The following is a 20470-nucleotide window of genomic DNA, read 5'->3' on the forward strand; positions in this document are numbered from 1 at the left end:
GTGTTCGACCTCGAGGCAGGGGATACCAGTACCTGGTTGACTGGGAGGGTTATGGCCCAGAGGAGAGGTGCTAAGTTCCTGCTAAGAACATCCTGGACTCAGCCCTCATTGCTGAGTTCCACCGCCGGCACCCTGGTCAACCAGGTATGTGCCCAGGCAGGAGGGGTCCTGTCACACACTGATGGGTTTCACCTGTCTTTGTGCTTGTCTCCACCCCATTCCAGGTGTGGCCCATCTACCCGATTATCCCATGTGCATTTATACCTGTGTTCTCTGTTTGTCTGTTGACAGCTTGTCTTGTCTTGTCAGGTTTTACCAGCATGCTTTCCCGTCTTCCTGTTTTCTCAAGTTTCTGTTTCCTAATATTCTCAGTTCTGACATTCTGCCTGCCCTGACCCCGAGCCTGCCTGCCATTCTGTACCTGCCTGACTCTGACCCGATTACGAACCTCTGCCTGCTCTGATACCATTCTGTACCTTACTGACTCTGCCCTGGATTACGGACCTCTGCCTGCCCTTGACCTTTCTTTTGCCTGCCCCTTGTTTGGTCAATAAACATCTGTGATTCTAGCTGTCTGCATCTGGGTCTTATCCTGAGTTCTGATACTTTCAATTTATAACCCTCTCCTTGTTGTAAACTACTCTTCCAACAGTACAGGTGTTGTATCTTAATTTGATCATCCTATTGTTGCAGGAAATGCAAATGTGTAGTGTATTCAAGGTTTAAACTTTCCAAAACTGCATCAACCCCTAATTTTTTAAAATTATAATCCAAACAAAAATGCCATTTCCTGTTGCTGCATGATTATTTTCCTTCTGTGAGAAACTTAGATGAACTCAGATTAAGATCCTATATCTGTAGGTAACAGAGGCCTGGCTCAACCAAAGCGCCTCTCTTCTCCTGTGTGAAACTCAAGCCTAGTCTGGGACAGGTCTGGGATAAGGTAGAACCTCCCAGGCAGTGCTTGAGCCTTAAAGAAGGACTTCACACAAAAGCTCCCAAGCAGCACAATACTGGGCCTGATCTCATTCCCATGGGACACACCTACAGCGCTGTGAGATGAAGTAACAGAACCTTTGTCCTGATGGAGTAACTTAAAGCTGGAGAACATGAGATCCACGGGTCTAGCCTGCATTCTTCTCATATTGTGTCACTGTTTGGCAAACGTCTCCCTGGTCCAGTTTTAGTAGAAATACAGATTGCTGCTGGATCATGTGGGTCAGCCTCAGCTGCCACCTCTCTGTTTGGCTCTCTCCTGGCTGAGTTGGTCGAATAGGGTCATGTTTAGTAAGGCATTGTTGACCAACGTAAAATGTCAATTCCAATTAAAAGATGGTGGAGGAACAAGGCTCATTAATTGAGGTTCTTTAATGTGTGTATTTGTATGAGGGCCAAACAAGGCCATGACTCCCCGGTGTTCACGGCTCACACTGAGACAGAATGATGGGGGCCTGCTGGGCTGAGTATGGGGTTTTGCCGCTGTCGTTCTACCCCCAGGAGGGTGGGCCCTCCACACCGTCTCCACTCATTTACTTCAGCGGAGAGGACACATTTGATCTGCCCTTTTTAGAGCAAGTGCCCCTGACAGCGCGGCCAGTGAATGGAGACTCACGTTTCCTCAAAAAGCACAACTCCAACAGACTTCACTAGCCGAGTTCACTCTACTTCAGTATTTCAGTGACTATTTATTTGTCTCTTCCTCTTTGTTCTCAGGTGATTGATGTTCAGCCCTCCAGGGCATGTTTAGAAAAGAGACATGGAGGAAGAAGGATGTGGCACTGGGCAGACTCCTCCAAAATGGTTTCTCTCCAGAAATAAAAGATTTGCAGAGCAGCCTGCACAAGTAATCTGTCTGTTTCAGAGCAAATGGCTTCTAATGGGGTCAACAGAAGGACATTACTCTGTGGCACAGACACAGACACAGCAAGCACTCCTCAAGCACTCACTGTAATCTTAAATACACTTGATATCCTATCTGAACAATTAGAGATTAAACGTATTACTTTATTATACCCCCATCCAAGATAATGCTTCCTCTCATTCTTTCATGAGACACTATTAGACTGGCGGATGGCGTCAGTGCAAGATTGTACATGAGAGATAGAGCAGTCTCATAAACTCTTAATAAGGATGAAAAAAAGCTAGGCATTTCTTCCTATTACTAAATTTTTTTGTTGTGCTTGTTAGTCCCTGAGCATAGACAGCTTGAGACAAAGATCAGGAAGTGGTTGTGTTTCATACTGTCTAGTGAGGTGGGGCTGTGGTTCAATCTGAAATCCCCCATACATTTTAATTTGATGGTAGAATACATTAGATCCGCAGTGCTGATACGCTTCACATGTTGCCACCTGCCTCCAAAAGGAGGGGAGCTGAGAGGATATGAGGCAGACAGGGGTTAAGCAGACCCCAGACACACAGAGAGGGAGAATATCCCTCATCAAAACCAAGTCCTTTTTGATTTCTAACAAACCGTTAGATTGTTGTTGTTACTTTTCTGTTGTTTTTACCCCCATAGCCTCAGTGATGAATTATGGGTTATGTTGCATCACATGATTGCCTTAAAACAATAACACTGGGGTTTATGGGTGGGTCAGAAAGACGGCCAGACATTGGTTAGTGCTCTTCTGGCCATTCCTGAATTGTCAGAGCCTGGTCGGTGTCCAGTGCACGCCAGGGTCCATTTGATCTTTAGTGGGATAGCTGAAATCATCTACTGATTGTTTTTAAGTGAAAACCAACTGTAGGTGGACTTTTTATTCCCCCCCTTGCACTCACACACATATGCATGCACACACAAAAACACACAAACATACACACATACATGTGCACACACCCACACACAGCCCCGTCTGTCATCCCACCTCCCTGACTGAACCATTAACATATTTACGTCCTCACCCAAGCCCTGCCCCAGTCCCCTGCCCCAGTCCCCGCCCCGGTACTATGGAGGCCCTACCACACACCCAGACACACAGTGTAATTACAGGGCTCTTGTTTGGGTGGATTACCTATTTGGGGTATTCTCACCACTAAACCCCCCCAGCATTCATAAATACCATTGTAGCCCCCTTCCACTTCCCCACCCCCACTCAAAACAAAACAGCTGTACTTAAATCACATTCCCAGCCAGCTACTAGTGAGGGGAAAGAAAGGCTCAAAGGAAGGTAATTGAAAGTTGTTTTAAGACAATGTGACCTTGTTGCACAGAATCTCTTCAGATATAATCAGAGAAATGCGTAATTTTCAGGTCCTTGTCTTGAGGTTAAACTCTCCTTTGTCCTTCCCCCATATGATACACTGAGGAATGTAGAGACTGCACTGGGGTGTTGTATGCAGGCAAATGACTCCCAATAAATCAGCAGGACAAAAGATTAAATTGCACCAGGACTCAAAGTGAGACCCAAAAGGTTCAAATGTTCAGCCATGTTGTATAACTGCAATTGCCACAGTGTATTTGCTATGCATTGTGTAATTTGAAAGAAGCAGTGATAAGACATACTGTAGATCTGGGACAAGAGGACTCACCCTTGTAGTTGGGATGCACACGTGGTGCGTACACTCCGAATTTGATGAGGATGGGAACATTGTAACCCAGACGAACCCACTCCACCACGTGCAGTGGGAACAAGTTTGGGGTGGTTACTCCAGTAGAAAGGGGGTTAAGACTGCAACCTAGCTCTGCAGTCCCCCCAACCCTGGCTCGTACCACCGCCTCCACACCCTGGGACGTACCTGAGGAGAAAGCACACAGGTTGCAATAATACAATGGTGGTAGGCTGAGCATGACTGGTGAATCGGCAGTAAAACATGTTGATGCCTGAAGAGTCAACAGTCAAGATCCACATGTGGATCTGTTCCACATAGGTTTGAGTCATGCAGAGCCAGATACATGCTGAGTTTTCTCCAAAATGCATTCTGTGGAATTTCTGGTTCTGAAGATATTGAGTAAATATTCACTTGATTTTTTGCAGGGCCGAGAACCGATGATAAAATTGTTTAGCAGCCAGCAACAGCTTGGCTCCTTTATGAGAGGGAAGGGGAGGACAAGAAACAAGAAACAAGGCTAAACCCAAAAGGCAAGGATGGAAAAAAACTGGAAGGACATTGAGAAACTAACATGCAGTAAAGGATAAGAGATTAGAGTAGATAGCATAAATATTGGATGTCAGCCTGCATATTTCCAATGACTGTGTTAATCTCTAGAGTATGCTTAGTTTAAAACAGACATACAGGGGCCATGTAAAACAATGACACTCCATTTGGTGACAAGACCGCTGGACTGCAACTCTTTAAACATGTTTCAATTCCATTAACGACACATGGGCCAGAGCCTGAGAGCCTGGCAGTGTTGTGTTGTCTCTGTACCTCGTCTGGCCTAGTGATTAAGCACTAATCTCAAAGGGGGACACTCCCTGATAGAGGGCAGGGCAGCAGGCCCCTCACCGCTCCCTCCCACTCCGCCACCCCCTGGGGTCCACACATGGCTTGCGCTCCACAAAACTCCCCTCCCCCTAGAAGCGTGCCTTTGGGATGGGGCCAGTATAAATCCCAGATTGATCTTAATCCGCACCCGTAGATTTTTTTTAGAGTAGGATTTCACCCCATTCCCTTGTAAACACTTGTGTCTAGACCCCCAGACCCCCTCCTCATCACTTTCCCCAATCCAGGCCATGTGTACATAGTAGCAGATGTCAGAGATTTATCCGTATGATGCTGTGAATCATATGTTCTAGGGAGTACATTCAGAAAATTCCACTGGCCAGTACATGAGAGTCAAGGGCTATGTGAACAATGAATCTAAAGAGAGTGGTATAAACTACAGAGGAAAATACATTGGTAGTTAAGGGTAGAAAAGGATGCAGAGAGACAGAAACAGAAGATAATGAATTGGATGAGAGGGTTTCTCTGATAATGAATTGGATGAGAGGGTTTCTCTGATAGTGAATTGGATGAGAGGTTTTCTCTAGAGGTACAGTTTACTTGATACGTTTTTACGGTGTATAACTTAACTACAGTGTTGTACCATTGTAATAGAAATGTATGAAGTGAATTACTTGGGTAGCTAGGAGAGCAAGGCAGGTGTAAGGAGAGAAACCAATAAAAATGTGATGAGCATAGCAAATCTTCCCAGATGTACAGTATGATACTTACGCAGCAGACAGAGGGCAACAACAGTGGTGACACCCAGAAGCCACAGTCTCTCCAATCCCATGGCCGTCCCTCACACTCCTTCACACATCTCCCAACCTGAAAACACAGAAACACACACATTCAATTCAAACCTCTGACATACAGTAACACACAGCCTTCAATACTGTACAAGGACCTTCCCACTGCATCTGACATCAGACAAGACCAAGGTAATCGTCCAAGTTAACATCAACCCTAAAGTATTTCATAATCCCTACTTTAAACTGGATTCCAGTCTGTTGATCACTTGATAACTGACTGCATTCTGTAAATAATCTTTGCACAGTGCAAATGTGATGTCTGATCTGTGGTTGGGATTTGGGAAACATGCTTATTCAAACTAGCATTGGGAGGGGAAATATTTCCTCTGAGTGGACATCATGCTCTGTTTGTGTGTGTGTGTGTGTGTGTGTGTGTGTGTGTGTGTGTGTGTGTGTGTGTGTGTGTGTGTGTGTGTGTGTGTGTGTGTGTGTGTGTGTGTGTCCCTGTCACTGATACGGTCAAAGAGATTTACCTTCTGCCTCTGATTGGTTCAGCTCATACCGTAGGTCTCCTATCATGCTAACTGGGCTAAAAGCTATAGACACATGACACGTGCAAGAGGAAAACACCAGCGACATCTCTGTTTACTGACTGGCTATCTCAACCTGGAATATACAAGGTCTGAGGTCATCTGCCTTTGGCCTAAAGAGCAGGAACCCAGACTTTATCAAAGAAATTGGAAATACAGACATTGTCATCCTACAAGAAACATGGTATAGAGGAGATCTCATCATCCCAACCCCAGTCTAGTCATCATCCCAACCCCAGTCGTCATCATCCCAACCCCAGTCGTCATCATCCCAACCCCAGTCTAGTCTTCATCCAAACCTCAGTCTAGTCATCATCCCAACCACAGTCTAGTCTTCATCCCAAACCCAGTCTAGTCTTCATCCCAACCCCAGTCTTCAATGCACTTTCAATTCATTTCTCCTCTTGAGTTTCAATGTAAAAAATGGTATCGTCCAGAGAAGAGAACCCTGTAAATGCAAGGGAATTTAATTTATATCTCTGACATTGGGCAGTATTGCTCCGACCCACTGAATACGAACAGGATATTACTGTAACCAGACTGCTCAATATTCAATTTCCTAGAAAGTAAAATGTTTAGAGCCTGACAATAAAATGGGTCAATAAAGCTGGGAAAACTGAATCTGTGCTACACTGTCTGGTCAGTGATGTGTTAAGGTTGCAACCTTCATCTTAAAATCTACAATTTAAATGATCCCCTTCCCTTTCTTAGAAAATAATGGAATGACCCCCCCCATCACCACATACACACTGTATTCTCCCACACACTTTATTCAGAGCCACTAATACCAGCTTATCACTAGTGTAAGTTAATTACACTAATATAAGGAGGCTATTTTTGGAAAGCTAACAACAGCATATTACGCCAACTCAACTCACGTGACACATTTGGTGCTCTACTGTCGCATGTTAGTTTGCCATTTCATCATGTAAAAACTGGCGCACTAGTATTATCCAGCCCTAACTCCAGGTTCGGCAATTTACCAGTGCTGAGACGGGAGGAGTGGCAATATTTGAGGTGTGTCCTTGACCTATCTAGCCATGACCCACAGTTTACATGGAAGGAGAGATGTGGCTTTTGCGCCGGTGAATCTCGTTTTTAGAATAACAAATATAACAAATATATAGGTTTCCCCCCATTTTGTTTAATTTGATTAAAAACTAAGCATAGCCTACCCTCCCTTTAATCAAGGCTGGTTTAGCAGCATCACATAGGTGTGTCTTTTTATCCTGACCATTAGCCAAAAGTACCCTATGAATAAAGGGGTTTTAATATGGTCTACTGAGAGTGCTTTGAGGTTTTTTCCCTCACAATTCACATATCTGAATTTCACTTGTTCAAGTAGGCCAGGGGATGGCAATAGGTGGCCCGCGTGCCAAAACTGTCCCGAAAGTGATTTCGGGGCCGACTAAAGTCTTTAGGATTTTCGTTTTTGGTAAAAGAAATACTGTAAAATCACCAGGAATTCAGCTAAAAGGTATTCCCACTAATAAAAAAAAGAGACAAAGGTGATTGTGTCTCAATTTATGAAATTATTGTCATTTTCAAATACAATCTCTTTTTGGGATTAATTGTGGTCAATTGGCAGGGTACAAATTATTTAAATCAATCGGACAAAAATTGGCAAGCGGCTGAATCTAGCTGCCTAATCCTGAAGTAGGCTATCCATCCCCATTTGCAATGAGCGCCTCTCGTCCGTTTACCAAAGACACACTATTCAGTCTTCTGATGTTTTTGAGAATCTTCCTCGCACATAGGAATTGATACAATTGACTAGAGGCAGGATGATACCAGTATCAGTCATTAGTATCGTGGCAAGGAAACCTGCTTCTTAACACACTGCTCGCTTAACCCAAAGCCAGCCACACCAATGTGTTGGAGTAAACACTGTCCAACTGGCAAACTTGTCAGTGTGCATGAGCCTGGCCCGCCACAGGAGTTGCTAGAGTGCAATGGAACAAGGACATCCCAGCCAGCCAAACCCTCCCCTAACCCGGATGATGCTGGGCCAATTGTGCGCCGCTTCATGGGTCTATTGGTCGCGGCCAGCTGTGACACAGGCCGGATCGAACCCGAGTCTCTAGTGACGCCGCTAGCACTGAGATGCAGTGCCTTAGACCAGTGCGCCACTTGGGAGGTGGATTTAACTTCTTTAGAAAAACAGCATGTTTCGTGGAAACAAACATCATTACGTTGTCATCCAGAGTCACATTTATTTATTTTCCATGCTATAGACGGGTTGGTTGATTAGCAACAGAAACGACGTGTGTACAACAATGGTGCAACACAGACAGGCTTGGCTTAGATTGTTGATGTCACGCCCTGGTCTTAGTATTTTGTGTTTTCTTTATTAATTTGGTCAGGCCAGGGTGTAACATGGGTTTTGTATGTGGTGTGTTTTGTCTTGGGGTTTTTGTTAGGTATTGGGTTTGTGGCTTAGTGGGGTATCTAGCATAGTCTATGGCTGTCTGGAGTGGTTCTCAATCAGAGGCAGGTGTTTATCGTTGTCTCTGATTGGGAACCATATTTAGGCAGTCATATTCTTTGAGTGTTTCGTGGGTGATTGTTCCTGTCTCTGTGTTTGTTTGCACCAGATAGGCTGTATAGGTTTTCACGTTACGTTTGTTGTTTTTGTATTGTTCGTTTTTTCTTCGTCATTAAACATGTATCAAGAATACCACGCTGCATTTTGGTCCGACTCTCCTTCACCGCAATAAAACCGTTACAGTTGACAACATGTAAACTATATTTAGTCTACGATGTTTATTGATAACATAAATCAATTTGCACAATGAGCACTTGTTGTCTCTAAAAAACATTGTTACACTGTTACAGCGAATTTGAGCCATGTTACCAAAGACATGACGTTAGTCAAAACACCTCAACACAAGACATGGTATCAAGAACAAGATCAAACTTGCTGGAACGAGCCACTTACGATTTCCCACATGGTAGTCATTGTTGCTAGCTATCTGGCCGTCCAGAATCACAACAAAACACCGCCTACTGCCTCTTGAAGCACACGCATCGTTTTCGTGACGTTGTCAGCGAACCCACACAATATTTTAAATACAGCAAGTTTTTTAAAGGACCAAAGAGTGTGGTCTACTTCATGTTTACATTTTTGCCATGGAAAGAATATTACGGTATTGGTATCGTCACAGCCCTACAATTGACAGGAGCCTAGTGTTTTGTATAGATGTGCAAATGTTATGCAAAAAGACATTTAGGCCTACAGTACGTGTGCAGTCTGCACAGAGTGCCATAGAATGAGAGATGCAATTTATGATATCATGTTTCTGAACCGATCATATTTAGCAATATTGTTTGATTAATTATTTTTCATTTAACTTGATAAAAAAAAAAAACGTATAAAAATTCACTGTCTATGGGTGAGAATGTACAGTACATGGCTCAAATGCAATGCAATTTAGTCTGCTATTTCCGGAGAAGTGCAAATATGATCTGTGAGACAGTTCCATGATGTTTATAAAACATTACATTTGAGAGCAGCATAACTGTGAGTGGACATATATTGGATCCAGCTCCTGTGAAAAGTTTGGATGTGTGTAAAACCCTCCATAGTCTCCATTGTCTGTATTATACGCCCACAGGGAGCAAGTATTGTGCCTGTAACTGTATTTATTTATATTTTATTTTACCCCCTTTTCTCCCCAATTTCGTGGTATCCAATTGTTAGTAGTTACTATCTTGTCTCATCGTACGGGCTCGGGCTCCCGTACGGGCTTTCGAAGGTCAAAAGCCATGCATCCTCCGAAACACAACCCAACCAAGCCGCACTGCTTCTTAACACAGCGCGCATCCAACCCGGAAGCCAGCCGCACCAATGTGTCGGAGGATACAACGTGCACCTGGCGACCTGGTTAGCGAGCACTGCGCCCGGCCCGCCACAGGAGTCGCTAGTGCGCGATGAGACAAGGATATCCCTACCGGCCAAACCCTCCCTAACCCGGACGACGCTAGGCCAATTGTGCGTCGCCCCACGAACCTCCCGGTCGCGGCCGGCTGCGACAGAGCCTGGGCGCGAACCCAGAGCCTGGGCGCGAACCCAGAGCCTGGGCGCGTGCCCTAGAACAACAAGTTGTTGTTTCATAATACCAACTTTTTAGGCCTACTGAATTTAATGTTGCTTATTGACAACATTTGACATGTCTTGTGAGAGACCCGTTGACAGGGGAGTATCCAGACTACAGACCCTGCAGAGAGAGCCTGTAGGGGTTAAAGTCTACAAGTGTAGACATGAGAGACATAGGACAGCCCCCACCACTATTCTGTGGCTTCAGGTACAACCTGTTTCCCATGGCAACAGAACAAGGCACAAAGTCCTTTAAATGCAAACAAATGAGGCCTACAAGTTTAGCTCAAGACGCTACATACGTTGTATGTAGTAATGAGGGGTTACATACTGTAGGTCACTGACAGTATGTATATAAAATGATAGTGCTAGTCATCTGCTGATGCACAGTACACCATCTTCCATAATGTCAAAGTGTCTTTCCTCTCACAATGGAAAATAAAATTGGGTGCATTTACAATGATTATCTCTCTATTTTTAACTAAACAGAGGACTCAGAGTTCTTTCTGAAAGCATATATTCAGACATCATTGCAATTATGGGACCTGCTCAACAAGAGTTTTTCTTTTAGTTTTTTGAGTAGCTGGTTTCATACCAATACACCTTGTAAATGATTATGAATTATCAGCTTAGACGTCTACTTTTGAATTATGTTCATATTGCCCAACAGTAACTTAAGTTCCTTTCACTAAAAACTAGCTTTAGTTTAGAGGGTTGGGAATGAGTGGTAGCTAAGACCATTTTACACAGTCCTGAACAGCAGACAAATGCAGCTCTGCCAACACAGGGAGCAGATGAACCAGGGGTCTGGGGAACTGAGGAGAGGGGAACCTGGGGGTATCTGAGGGGAAGACAGAAATTACATAATAATGTCTAAGAAGCCATTGAGGGTGATCTGGACCGTTCTGAGTAAGCTGATACACAACTGATACACAACCACAGACACTCATATAGTCTGGGCTTTTGCTCCCATATGTTTGGCAATCAATGCAGTAGACTAATACACACTTACATTTGACTTTGCAATGACAGTGTAAGGACTTTTTAGTTGCATCTCTTACTGGTCTTCAATGAGACAAATTACCTTGGACTGCACACTTGTGAACACCTAGTCTAATCCAGTACTGCCGCTCCCAACCTTAATAGTGTAATCAAATTAGAATTCAAAGTTAAAGGGCATCTGTCAGCAGCACACTGTCCTGGATATGCTTATACAAACACTTGGTGCATTTATTATTCTGCACTGCTACCCCTAGCAGACTGACAGTCTTTGATCCAGCTGACAGATGCACTATACCAAAACTCTCCCCTTCCATCCATCACCTGTGAGAGAGCCATCATACATCAAATCCATAATCTATCAATACTGTTGCGTCTACTCCTAAGTAAAGTGTTGTAATCATGTCAGCAAATACTGTACCCTAACCCTCTAGAACATTCTGTTTACAGGAATGCTTGCCATTTTGATCGCATTATAAATAACATGGACGGTTTATCCCATCCAAATGTGTCACACACTTGCAGTAGAGCTAAGGGAGCAGACAACGAAGAGGGCCAAGCCGGATCACACACCAGCAGGTAGGCTGCAGCACAGTTTGAAGAGCCCTACATTAAGAGGTGAAAAGGTCGAAATGTGGAGGGAAATAATCCACCCCAGGCCAGGCCAGTAGTGAGCCCACTGAAAGCAGACCTGAAAAAAGAAGGTGAAGTACAGATCAAAAGGATTTCCATTGAGATCACAGCTTTGCAGCTAGAATCACACCCAGACAATATTGTGAATGTATACCTCAAACTCATGAAAAATCTACCTGACACTATCCATCTGTTTTACTCTCTACTTCCACTCATCTGGCAATACATAACCCTAACCCTAAGGAAATCCTATTGGCAGAGCGGCCAAGGCCCATCAGTGATGGTGGTGACAGAGATGGAACTGATAAGCAGCTATATTACTTTCTTAGTAATCCTGGTTAATCCTGCTTGGGCCACGGCCTCAGAACAGGCCAGCTGGGTTTGAGGGGGGAACTTGACAAACTGAGGACCATATCACAGGTGCAAAAGAAAGAACACACCTAGTAGTAAATCATAAACAAAGGAAACAATTCATCCACTCCACATCCCACAAGACTAATTCTTAAAATCAAAAGGTTTAGGCCAACAACCTAAACTTTACTGACCCAATGAGGGAGTACTGAGACCAAACTCTTATTTCAAGATGTAATGGAAAAAGAGACATCGGAGGAAGCATTTCCTACTTCTTAAAAGGTCTGAAGGTTCCACCATTTCCACTCTGATATCAAGTTCAAGTTGAAGGAAAAGCTCCTAGTAAATTTAGCTGTAGCACAAACTCATTGTGTGGAGTGTGTAGACTTTTATTTTTCGCTTCTTAGTGTTGTTTTGTCTAAAGATACCCAAAGTGCTGTAAAAAGGAACAGTAGAAAAATACTCTCCAAATCCATTCAGGGCATTTAAGTTATACGTTGCTCAAAATACCCCAAAATGATGTGTATCCCTCAGTTCCCCACTGCAATGATGGAGTGTGTAGACAGAGTATAGTCATCTATTCATCTACTACGTTCCTCACGGTTTCGTCCTTTTGTCGTATCTTTCTTCTCCTCCCTACCACATGCACACAGTTTGAGCGCTCCAGACAAAAGTGCCTTTTCGTGGGAACGTCCAATTTGTAGAGGACGTGTCGGGGTCCCTGACAAAAAACAAACGTTATGCAACAGAACACGTCCGTAGACAAAGGCAATGTAATGTTGCATATCCACCAGTTATACAACATTACATCCACCAGTTATGCTGTTCAAGTTGAAATGTTATTGTCACATGCACAAGTACAGTGAAATGCTTCATTTTGAATGTGCTATTTTGCCTCTCCAGAAGTGTGTTTCTTATCAAGTCTATAAAACCCTCAGTGGAGAAGTGGATCCGCCTGGCATCAGTTGAGACCCATTAGGTCTAAATGTTGTGTACCGACATCCTCCTTTAATTTGACCAGCCCTTTAGAGTGGTTTGTCCCACCCTATGACCTCTGGTGGCCAGGCAAATCCTAATTCAGGCCAAACCATGGGGACATAAAGCTGCTTACAGACACTGAACTGAGTGAGGTGAACAGAAAGTGTCTCAAGGCATAGATAGCTGACTGCTGCACCTGAGCTAGAATAGTTCACACGAATGACCACGTCGGTTTTGTTAGAAGGTGAGAGACAAAATCAAGATGCTACCCCAATGTCTTGGTTGAGCCAAAGAAAGCTAAAAATAACACTAAAGAACCCATTTGATTCTGGAGGTTCATTTGTACCTAACCAGGTCAACTCTTACCGTCTAAGACTGAGGAACATATTCAGAGTTGCCAACAACACTGCAGATTGAAATAGCTCTGTCTATACTATGGTGCTATTGACACTGCATTCAGCAGAATATTTCCTCCTTTGCTCCCTCTCTTAAATCTCCTTTAGGTTTCCCCCCAAAAAACTATAAGCGGTTTTGTTTCAAATCCATGCAAGAAACAGAAAAGTCAATTATATTAGCTTTAGTACACCTCAATGCTAAACAAGTCATTACCCAACATTTTAAAACAGTGTAAAAAGTTAGACCTTCTCTAAACAAGTATGCAGAACATTGAACCACAGAGTCTGGTAAATAACTAAGGCCCATGGATGAACTGAGCGTTACAGTTGGACTTCGGTCACAAAGGTCAAAACCCTGAATATTTAAATCTACAAAATTAGCAATAACAATCCCCCATAACTCTGTTATAATGGAAACTTTTACTAAACCATGAAATAAGTGCCATGTTAGAGAACTAAACTTTTTAGCATCAATGATGCCCTTGTGTCATGATGAAGCACCACAGTGCCAACAGTCAGGATCTCCAGTATCAAACTCATACCCATGTCAAGCAGAAGAAATGAAAGACACAACGCATGGTCTTTCAGAATGAAACCAGTCTCAATAACCACGTGTGGACTGAACTGGCAACTCATTCAGAGTATGAAGTAAGAAATTATACATCATATTTTAGTAGCAGATGCTGTTCTGATTTATCAGTTTTCAAACACAAAGAAAAAAGATAATGTGCAGCAGTCAGGCTTATATTTGCATGCAATAAATAAGTCAAGAATAATAATTAAATCAAATATAAAAAAAACATTTCTGAAATGGTTACTTTAGAACTCAATTAAGTAACTAGATGGTTTGTTTACATGGGTGCCCATGTCATAGTCTCCATATCAGGCAAAAACAGTTGCCTCTATTGTCTGATGTGCAGTCACGTGGACTGATAGGAAAGGGACCCAACCTCTATAAGAAATTACTATTCTGCTGTGATTGATTGACCATTTTTCTCTGTATGCATAAACGTAATGCATTAATTAATCTTAATTTATTGAAGGCTATGAATAATCTGCCTGGTTCTAAACGTTCACTTACAGTAAATGCTAACGCACGCTTAAGCAATTATCAATCTGTAATTACAGTGGATAAACAAACATGTCACGAGCTAAATAATCAACAAAAACAGACGTCAACACAATGCACTACAGGAGATATTCTGCTTGTCAGACTGTTTCCATGGTCGGTTGAATATTCGAGACAAAAGTATAGCCTACAACAGCATGTTTTGTCTAGACTAAAACTAGAATGAGGAATTGTGATTGTGAAATAAAAACATTTAATATAATAGTATATCGTAAGTGAATGGCCCCTATTTACATTTGCAACAAAAGTGGACCCCGTGTGAAACTCACAGAGGCTGTTATTCACATGTAGGTTGTGCCCGATTTAAAAGTCCCTTTACCTTGCTTGAGGCACTTCTCTGACTTGACCAGAATCAAATCAGTCCATCGGGTCCTTTGCTTTTTTTCAGCATGCAGGTTGACGTATTTGGGCATTCATTAGTTACTCTCAAGTTTGATAAGGTTGCCTTTAAAATGCAGGTGTTCGACAAAGGCAGGTGGTCGCATAGTTTATAAAAGCGTGGCAGACTGTCTCACGCGCGCCACATGATAGTTGTTAAACATAACCAGGGAAGTTGTAGGAAAAGCTCCTAGTAGATTTAGCTGTAGCACTATCTCATTCAATTCTCAGGTTTTAAATCCCATATAAAGATAGAGGAAAAACCTAAGAAGTACCTAGATTGGTTTAGAATCGTTTAAAAGTTTCCGAGCATTATTTTATATTGCTCTTCTTCGTGTTGCTTTGTCCAAAGTTACCCAAAGTGTTGTAAAAAGGAGCAGTAGAAAAAATACAATCCGAATCCATAGAGCGCATTTAAATTATACGTTGCTCAAAATACCCCAAAATGATGTATGCCCGCCAGTTCCCCACTGCAATGACGGAGTGTGTAGACAGAATACAGTCGTCTATTCATCTACTACGTTTCTCGCGGTTTCGTCCCTTCGTCGTATCTTTCTTCTCCTCCCTACCACATGCACTCAGTTTGAGCGCTCCAGACAAAAGCGCCTTTTCGTGGGAAAGTCCAACGTATAGAGGACGTGTCGGGGTCCCTGACAAAAGACAAACGTTATGCAACGGAACACGTCCTTAGACAATGGCAATGTAATGTTCCATATCCACCAGTTCTACATTTTTTTAAATGACCAAAATGTTATCCAAAAGTCCTTGCGTTAAGCTTTTGTTCCCCTCCATGTGTCTTTCCGTGTATATTCAATTATTAATAAAGCCGTTATTACTGGGAGAAAATAGTCTACTTTGTCACAAAAGTTACAATAAAGTTCCTTCACCACACGTTTGCCAATCAATATGGGAGTGGGATAGTTTTACTTTGAACAAATGCAACAGTGTTGTCCCTCAAAGAACTACATGTAATGTCTGTGAGCTTTGCTTTGTTTGGGGTCTGGAGTTGTTGTGGTAAACTGATCCTAGACCTGCCCAAGTAGCAACCCCCTACTCAGTTGATTTAGGAAAAACTACTGTAGACTTGCTACACTGCCAGTAGCACCATTGACCCAGAAAATATCCAATAATAACAGCTCTCACACTCACAGATATGACACTTTTGGTTCAGACAACATCAATGGTTGTCTGTAGAATATATATATATACAGTATATATAAATCTTTTTCTTTTTTTTATCCACAAAGTAAACTTTGGCACACCACAGGGGGGTGTGAGTTGACACAAAAGTGGAGAGTAGTTCATGATACAGTCTTTATTGGAGCTGATGCTCAACCACAAATGCCTTTAAATTGAATATATGGATACACTACAGACTTCATTGCAAGTGACAATGCCTTTCAAAATCAGCCAGTGGAAAACTACACCAGACACTATATTGTTGCGTGACAACGTTTCCTTCTTGACTCTCACAGGCCTAGCAGCACACCATATGGAGATCAAAGAATTGGCATTAATCACATAAAATACTCCTACCAGGAACCCTCCAGGAAAGCATAAGCGACATTTCAACAGAAAAACAAAGTCAACTTTCAAGTTTAGCCATAATATCTCAAACTCATGGTTCTGTTGGGGTACCAACCAGAGTGAGAGTAAATTGATTTACGGTTACACTGATCAGGTCTTTCAGTTGGACAATACAATTAAACTCATGCCTCCCTTACAGCACAGCTATGTATTTTATCAGAAATTACATCCTTCCCTTTTATAGATAAGTGTGGGTATACCTACACGAGGCCAAAACTATGGGAATAAATAAACAAAATTTGCTCTAAACCTCAAACTGCAAGTTATGTGGGGAAAAAATGCATCCTAGAATCACATTTCCAATTGGTCAGTCAACTAAAAATCAAGGGTGGTCTACAGTGATAGGTGGGATGAGAGTGGCTGAGAGGTGGGATTAAATAGCTCTGTTCGGTTATGTATTATTGTTATGTGATTGCTGTATATGAAAGTGCCATGTATGTAAAATGTATATGTAAAATATATGCATATGTAGCAAAAAAACAAGACATGTCATGAAGTAAATACAAATGTGCATGTTATTTGTTAGAAACAATAACACAAACCTATCTAAATATAGTAGTCATTCACAATGAAGTATGGTGGTAATCCAGTCAAAGAACAAGAAGTGAACAGACATGACATGATGAACAAACATCAAAAGGACATCTGCTTTAGGACTACCCTGGATCCCAGTCTGTTTACTGTATTCAACAATGTTATGTGAAAATAACAAAGAAGTTGCCTCAGTTAGGAGTGGCTCAGTCATCAAAGTCTGGGATATCATCGTAGGAGTAACCACGGTAGCCCTTCGATGCATAGTAAGCTATCCGTAGGTGATAGAATCCAGGAAGGAAAACCAAGATTCCAATTATGAGAACGGGCACAGTCCGGTCAGCATGCTGAAATGAATGAAGAAGAAAAAATATATCTAAGAAACACAATGGAATGTGTCAAAGTTAATTATGTGAAATCTATTTGTTGTGCTGTTGTAAAACATGACAGGAATGTACAGATGGACTCAAAGTTCATACTCACTGTGACTTCAAAGTATCCTGCCAAAAGGAGAGCTCCAATGGTGATCAACAGAGAGCCAATCAAGAAGAGGACAGTTGCCAGTGCAATGGCTTTGTATGGGACCTTTGGTGGGCTTTTTTTGAACTGGGGGGGACAAACATGACTTCATAACAACATACCACAGAAGTTCAATAAATTGAATGGTACATTTTTGTAATTTGTGTATCACCAAACCATCCCAAAAGCTTTTTTTCAATACTGATATGAAAACATTATTCTATATACAGGGTTCTTTGATGCAATAACAACATTGGACTATGTCTATAGGCTACATAATCCCATAATTACCATGGGCAGTTCATTTCAAATAAAACTAAGCCGATATAGATTCTATTCCAACCCTACCAGGCCCATTCTAGCACACTAAAGCCCTTACCTGCAGGTCAATGTAGCCGTCATCATCATTGGCTAGTTTGGAGTACCTGACCTTAGTGTTAAGTATTCCTTGTCTTAAACTGCTGCGAGCGTTCATCTTTACTTTAAATTACTTGCTAAAACTGTTGCATTGTTATGTTACATTGGCAGCCGGTACATTGTATCATTTCATATTGAGAAATGCTACAATGATGACACTTGCCTATTCAGATACACTGTTGTCAACTTGCAACGAACGTGTTAATCAGTGTGTCAGCTCCTCTCGACTCACTACGATTAGCCTATGTTGCAACCAAATGAAAATAGAAAGAGGGATACCGCCTTTTCAGATCAGGAGTTAGAACATAAACATAACATGTTGTTGCAATAAAAACGTCCGCACTCATGCCCTCTTCCTTGTTTAGTCTGTACAACGCCTGCGCAATGCTCTGAACCGTCCCTGAACTGGAATGGAAGTAGGCTAGGCTACCACTAAGGGGCGGTGCCGTATCACATCTGAAAAACAAGTTGGTGCAGCTCAAGTGGACCACAACACATGTAGGCTAGGAGACACTCGTGTCAGTATCTGTCTTTTCATAAAATCAATATATCTATCACGTGTGAGTCCACATATTGTAATAGTGACACTGATGTTAGATAGTTAGCGTTTTTATATTCTGTATTTTGTGATTTTGTAATGGTTTTAGTGTAGCTTTCTCTGCATCCTCTTCCCATGCATAGTTCACTTCAGCCCATTCATAGAAGCTACCTTTAGCGCCTATTGATGAAGGTTTCTTCTTCCCCGGGGACTTTTGCTAAGAGCCCCGACACTTGCTCAAAACAATCATCGCTTGCAGAATGGTTTTTGAAACATAAGGAATGTACACTGAGTGTACAAAACATAAGGAACACCTGCTCTTTCCATGAGTGACTGAACAGGTGAATCCAGGTGAAAGCTATGATCCGGTATTAATGTCACTTGTTAAAGCCACTTCAATCAGGAAGGGGAGGAGACATGTTAAATAAGGAATTTTAAGCCTTGAGACAATGGATTGTGTATGTGTGCCATTCAGAGGGTGAATGGGCAAGACAAAAGATTTAAGTGTCTTTGGAGAAAGTATGGTAGTAAGTTTCAGGCGCACTGGTTTGCGTCCAGAACTGCAACACTGCTTGGTTTTTCCGTTCAATCTATCAATTATGTATTTATTGAGCCCTTTTTACAACAGCAGTTGTCACAAAGTGCTTATACAGAAACTGAGGCTAAAACTCCAGAGAGCAAGCAATGCAGATGTGATCAACAGTTTCCTGTGTATCAAGAATGGTCCACCACAGCAAAAGGGGGTGCAACTCAATGCTAGGAAGGTGTTCCCAATGCTTGGTACACTCAGTGTATTTTTCATATCAGTGAGAAATATTAATAAAAATAAAAGGTTAAATTACTACACACACCTTTTATAGGGTTAGGGTTAGTGTTCCCACATGGCCATATCTCCATGTTACAGTGCTTGTTTACGGAAAACAGACGGAAGACAGAAGTGTGCTCCAAACACCTGTGTGTAAGCGTAACTGAGGAGTAAGTGTAGTTCGTCAACTGGAGGCACACACCGTGTATGGATCTGTGAAAAACACCTACAGTAAGTGTATCTTGTTTATTTGAAAATGTATTTCACTCTGATATGAAAGATAAAGGCCATATGTTTCGAAAACCATTTCACAAGCGATGATTATTGACATTTCTAAACGTTAAAACACAGTGTCTGAGTTGTAGTTCACACAGAGCCAGCCAAGGGCGAAGCTAACCTCTGAAAACCATACAGAGAGAAGGGTTTTCAAGAGCTACGCTACTCATACCCTGGCTACACCTTGAGGTAGTTGTCAGATCGTACATGATTATACTGTGCATGTTCACAGCATAGTGCATAGTATTGACTCGTGTCTTTTGTGAGCATATGAAAAGAAATCAAACCAACAGATGGTAACTGGGAGGGCTTTTGTAACAGTTCACCTAACATGACTCTTGATTGGCTTCCAGACCTCCAGCTACTGCATCTGTCACTTCCTGTTGTTTGTGCGAATAAGATTAAGAAGGTCTGTTGAAATAACAATCAAAACTATTCAGGGATCACCTCCCACCCCTACACAGTTGCACAAAAGTATTTGTAACTAAACATGAAATGGTATAAAATCCATGTTAGACATTCCTTTTCATACGATGACAGCACGTCACATTGAATTGGCAATCATTGTTATCTGAAATTATTATCTAATATGGTTATCTCATATATCCTCATTTGCCTTGAGGCTTGTACTCAAATATAGATTTCTGTGTAAATATAGCCTTCAGGACCATTCCATCAGGACTACCTAGTCTGACGACTCCTGGCAGTCTCCGTCCCCAGTCCACTTGGTCCTGATCCAGTTTCTGCTGTTCTGCCTGCGGCTATGGAACCCTGACCTGTTCACCAGACCTGCTACCTTGTCCCAGACCTGCTGTTTCGACTCTCTCTCTCTCTCTCTCTCTCTCTCTCTCTCTCTCTCTCTCTCTCTCTCCTGATGTCTCGACCTCTGAATTCTCGGCTATGAAGGGCAGAACTGACATTTACTCCTGAGGTGCCGACCTGTTGCACCCTCTATAACCACTGTGATTATTGTTTGTCCCTGTTGGTCATCTATGAACATTTGAACATCTTGAAGAACAATCTAGCCTTGATTGCCATGTATTCTTATCTCCACCGGCACAGCCAGAAGAGGACTGG

The 20470-nt window shown here is 42.3% G+C and overlaps 2 protein-coding genes across 8 annotated transcripts in view; both read right to left on the reverse strand.

Annotated features, from left to right (window-relative positions):
- igsf9b (immunoglobulin superfamily, member 9b) overlaps positions 1-15710 on the reverse strand; it is a 51235-nt gene extending 35525 nt beyond the window's left edge. For 3 of the 7 annotated variants that reach the window (XM_036979735.1, XM_021605895.2, XM_021605896.2), the window contains exons 1-3: positions 14662-15707; positions 5152-5247; positions 3526-3732 (exon numbers count right to left, since the gene is read on the reverse strand). In XM_036979735.1, the coding sequence (XP_036835630.1) occupies positions 3526-3732; positions 5152-5212 (268 nt within the window). In that variant the 5' untranslated portion in view covers positions 5213-5247; positions 14662-15707. Of the gene's footprint in view, positions 1-3525; positions 3733-5151; positions 5248-14661 lie in introns of all 7 variants that reach the window. The other 4 variants (XM_036979736.1, XM_021605897.2, XR_002473783.2 and 1 more) reach the window with 3 other exon arrangements.
- A 310-nt stretch (positions 15711-16020) lies between these two features.
- Positions 16021-18173, reverse strand: tmem230b (transmembrane protein 230b). Its single transcript, XM_021605898.2, has 3 exons — positions 17737-18173; positions 17322-17444; positions 16021-17185 (listed from the first exon to the last, which is right to left on the reverse strand). Exons 1-3 carry the CDS (start codon positions 17830-17832, stop codon positions 17045-17047), a joined length of 360 nt encoding a protein of 119 aa, XP_021461573.1. The 5' UTR covers positions 17833-18173; the 3' UTR covers positions 16021-17044.
- Between the last annotated feature and the right edge of the window lie 2297 nt (positions 18174-20470).

Source organism: Oncorhynchus mykiss, chromosome 6 (assembly GCF_013265735.2).
Source record: "Oncorhynchus mykiss isolate Arlee chromosome 6, USDA_OmykA_1.1, whole genome shotgun sequence".
In the NCBI taxonomy this organism is placed as follows: Eukaryota; Metazoa; Chordata; class Actinopteri; order Salmoniformes; family Salmonidae; genus Oncorhynchus; species Oncorhynchus mykiss.

Coding starts and splice junctions, on each gene's coding strand:
- tmem230b (XM_021605898.2), bottom strand. CDS start 17,832: ATGAACGCTCGCAGCAGTTTAAGACAAGGAATACTTAACACTAAGGTC. Junction 17,445..17,736: donor ACGGCTACATTGACCTGCAG/GTAAGGGCTTTA, acceptor TGTCCCCCCCAG/TTCAAAAAAAGCCCACCAAA. Junction 17,186..17,321: donor CAGGATACTTTGAAGTCACA/GTGAGTATGAAC, acceptor CATTCATTTCAG/CATGCTGACCGGACTGTGCC.